The sequence below is a fragment of the Miniopterus schreibersii genome, assembly GCF_964146895.1.
Source record: "Miniopterus schreibersii genome assembly, chromosome: 14".
NCBI classification, from domain to species: domain Eukaryota; kingdom Metazoa; phylum Chordata; class Mammalia; order Chiroptera; family Miniopteridae; genus Miniopterus; species Miniopterus schreibersii.
The window spans coordinates 41,111,551-41,114,235 of NC_138114.1; the positions used below are offsets into that span (position 1 = coordinate 41,111,551).

The following is a 2,685-nucleotide window of genomic DNA, read 5'->3' on the forward strand; positions in this document are numbered from 1 at the left end:
ATGAATGTAATCTTAACCTTGTTTGGACAAATTCTGCTGTTTCAGCATGGTGGGGAGCTATATTTCAGTGACGTCTCTGCCAGCCTTGAATTGGCAGAAGAGATCAGGACACACAGTTTCGTGGGGTAGGTGTCTTTCTGTTCTGTTTTGTTTTAAGGCAGAGTGTCATTGCATGTAGAGGGCTCCATTCCCTGCTGCCCAGCACAAGGCTTGGCGACGTGGGGACATGTGGATCGGGTCAGGAGCTCAGGTTCCATTTCTCCTCTGCCTCTCAAAAGTGGTCTGACCTTGGAAAATGAATCTCGAGTTCTTGTTTTCCAAACTGTAAAATGTAGACAATACTGCGGTCTGCTTATAGGACTTGCATGGAAATTAAACGGGATAATGAATGTGAAAAACACTTTGAGGAAAACTGCGGTGTGGAAATGAGGGCAGCTGTCCCGGAACCGATGCCCTTAGTGCCCTGTGCTCTCATCATCATGATTATTCCTTTACTGTCATTATAATGGAGCGGCTGGGGGTTGACGAGACACTTGCATGTGTGTGGTCCGTCTGCGAAATCAAAAGTTCTTACTTTAACTTTTTCCTTATTATAAAATAATAAATGAATATTGTTAAAAGTTGGAAAATACAAAAAAACAAAGACAAAATTACTACTAATGTGTATAATAAAATCGGAAGCATGCTAGATATAGAACTTAGTATTCTAATTATATTTAGCATATTTCCTAAGCCTAAACATTTTAAAAGGTTTTAAATGTTTGTGATACAACCGTATTGCACAGCTGTACCATACTTTTTGACCATTTCTCTATTGTCAATCGCTTTGGTTGTTTCTAATTTGATGTAATAAGTAAAAAACCTGCAAAATGCCTTACTAACATTAGTAGCAGTTACTGTTCTAGTAGCAGATCATTATGAAATTAATCTGGAGATAAAAGGCTATTTTGTCATTTCTCTGTTGTGTCTTTTTACTTACATGGGATAGTACTTTTCAGAATGTGACCTACTGCAACATACATGAATATGCAGTGACTGTCCTGGAGAATGGTGCCCAGAGACCCTTACGAGCATACTCAGGTTTTTTTCGTTTTTGTTAATCATCACCCTAGGACATTTTCCCCATTGGCTTTTAGAGAGAGTGTAAGGGAAGAAGGGGGGTGAGAGAAAGAGAGAGAGACACATTGATGTGAGAGAGACACATCAACTGGCCGCCTCCTGCACCATCCCGACCTGTGGCGGGGACTGAACCTGGAATCAAACCTGAGACCCTTAAGTGCGCAGGTCGACGCTCTCACCACTGAGCAACACCGGCCAGGGCTGTGAGTTTTGTTTTTTCAGGTGAGTGCCTGGGTGGTGCTTTGTATTGGAAGGACCTTGTCATCCTTGCCCCCCAAATTGGATTCTACTCTCCATATTTGGTCACTGCCAATCTCGTTATGATTCACAAGAAACTAGGAAGAGTGATTGGTAAGAAACAGCAGGAAATATAACTATACCCTGAATGGTTCCAGTTTGGTAATGAGCAAGTGTCTACTGAGTGACCTCATGAGGGAGACTGTGTCCTCTGAAGCCTCCATTTTATCTTCTGTTTAATTATTATTTCTTTATTTCACAAAGCTTCCCATTTCAGCATATCAAGTAGGCCTAATTAGTTTAAAATGTCCCTTTTATAAGGAGAGAGAACAAATCTTTGTGGTATTCCAGGGAAACACTGGAGTAACACAAAACCATTTCCAGGTTAAGGAAAAGGCTCTTTAAGAAAAAGATAAAAAAGCTCGGCCACCTTGGCTCAGCAGTTGAGCATTGACCTAGGATCCAGGAGATCCCGGTTGGATCCCCGGTTTCGGGCTCGATCCCCGGTGGGGCGCCTGCAGGAGGCAGCCGATCAATGACTCATCACTGATGTTTCTCTCTCTCTCCCCCTCTCCCTTCTTCTCTCTGAAATCAATAAAGATATATTTAAAAACAACAACGAAAAACCCGTAAGAGCCAAGAATCCCAGAGCCAGAAAGCCTAACACGTTCTTGTTTGGCCGCGATCACCAGTGTGAATCAAGTCCAAGTAAGCGTGGGAGACACCTGTAGAGCTGAGGAGTGACTTCCTTTCTTCGCTTTATTAAAATCTTGAGCACTCTGCTCTTGTTACTCTGCTCTTTTTCCAAGACGATGATTTTTTGGAAGGTAGAGAAATTTGACTTCTGACTTTTCAGTCCATCAGATATTTCACAAACGTGTTATTGGTATTTTGAAATTCTTGGAAGCTCATTGACTAGAAAACCTTGCTGATTGGAGTCAGGGTTTATTTGGAAGTGTTTTCACCGGTCCAGTTCTGTAACCAGGCTTCCTGAATACCGGCTCCACAAGCTGTCAGAGGCTTCAGGTGCAAGCGAAGGGAGTCTAGCCTCTAGCTGCAACATTCAGGCTACTCTGGCTCCTGCAGAAAGCCATTTTCTCGCAGTGGAGCTATTTTCCTCCTTCCTCCTGGTGTGCCTGCCTGCGGGCTGTGCACAGGAGGGCCCTTGACCTCAGAGACGCTTGTAACATTCTTCCTATTTGGACTGGTGCATCCCAGCAATCTCCTTTCTGTTCCGCCGCCTTTCTTTCAGCCTGCACACGTGCCAGCGCCTTTAGAGCAGTTTCAAGTTTTTGAATAATGGACACAGGAGGAAGATTTAAAGAATGA

At 43.3% G+C, this 2,685-nt stretch overlaps 1 protein-coding gene across 1 annotated transcript; it reads left to right on the plus strand.

Annotated features, from left to right (window-relative positions):
* AS3MT (arsenite methyltransferase) lies at positions 1-1,493 on the plus strand (the record flags this gene model as incomplete). The annotated part of the gene is given in 3 exon segments (XM_081157905.1): positions 1-113; positions 115-125; positions 1,342-1,493. Coding segments are annotated over 3 exon segments (276 nt in total).
* Between the last annotated feature and the right edge of the window lie 1,192 nt (positions 1,494-2,685).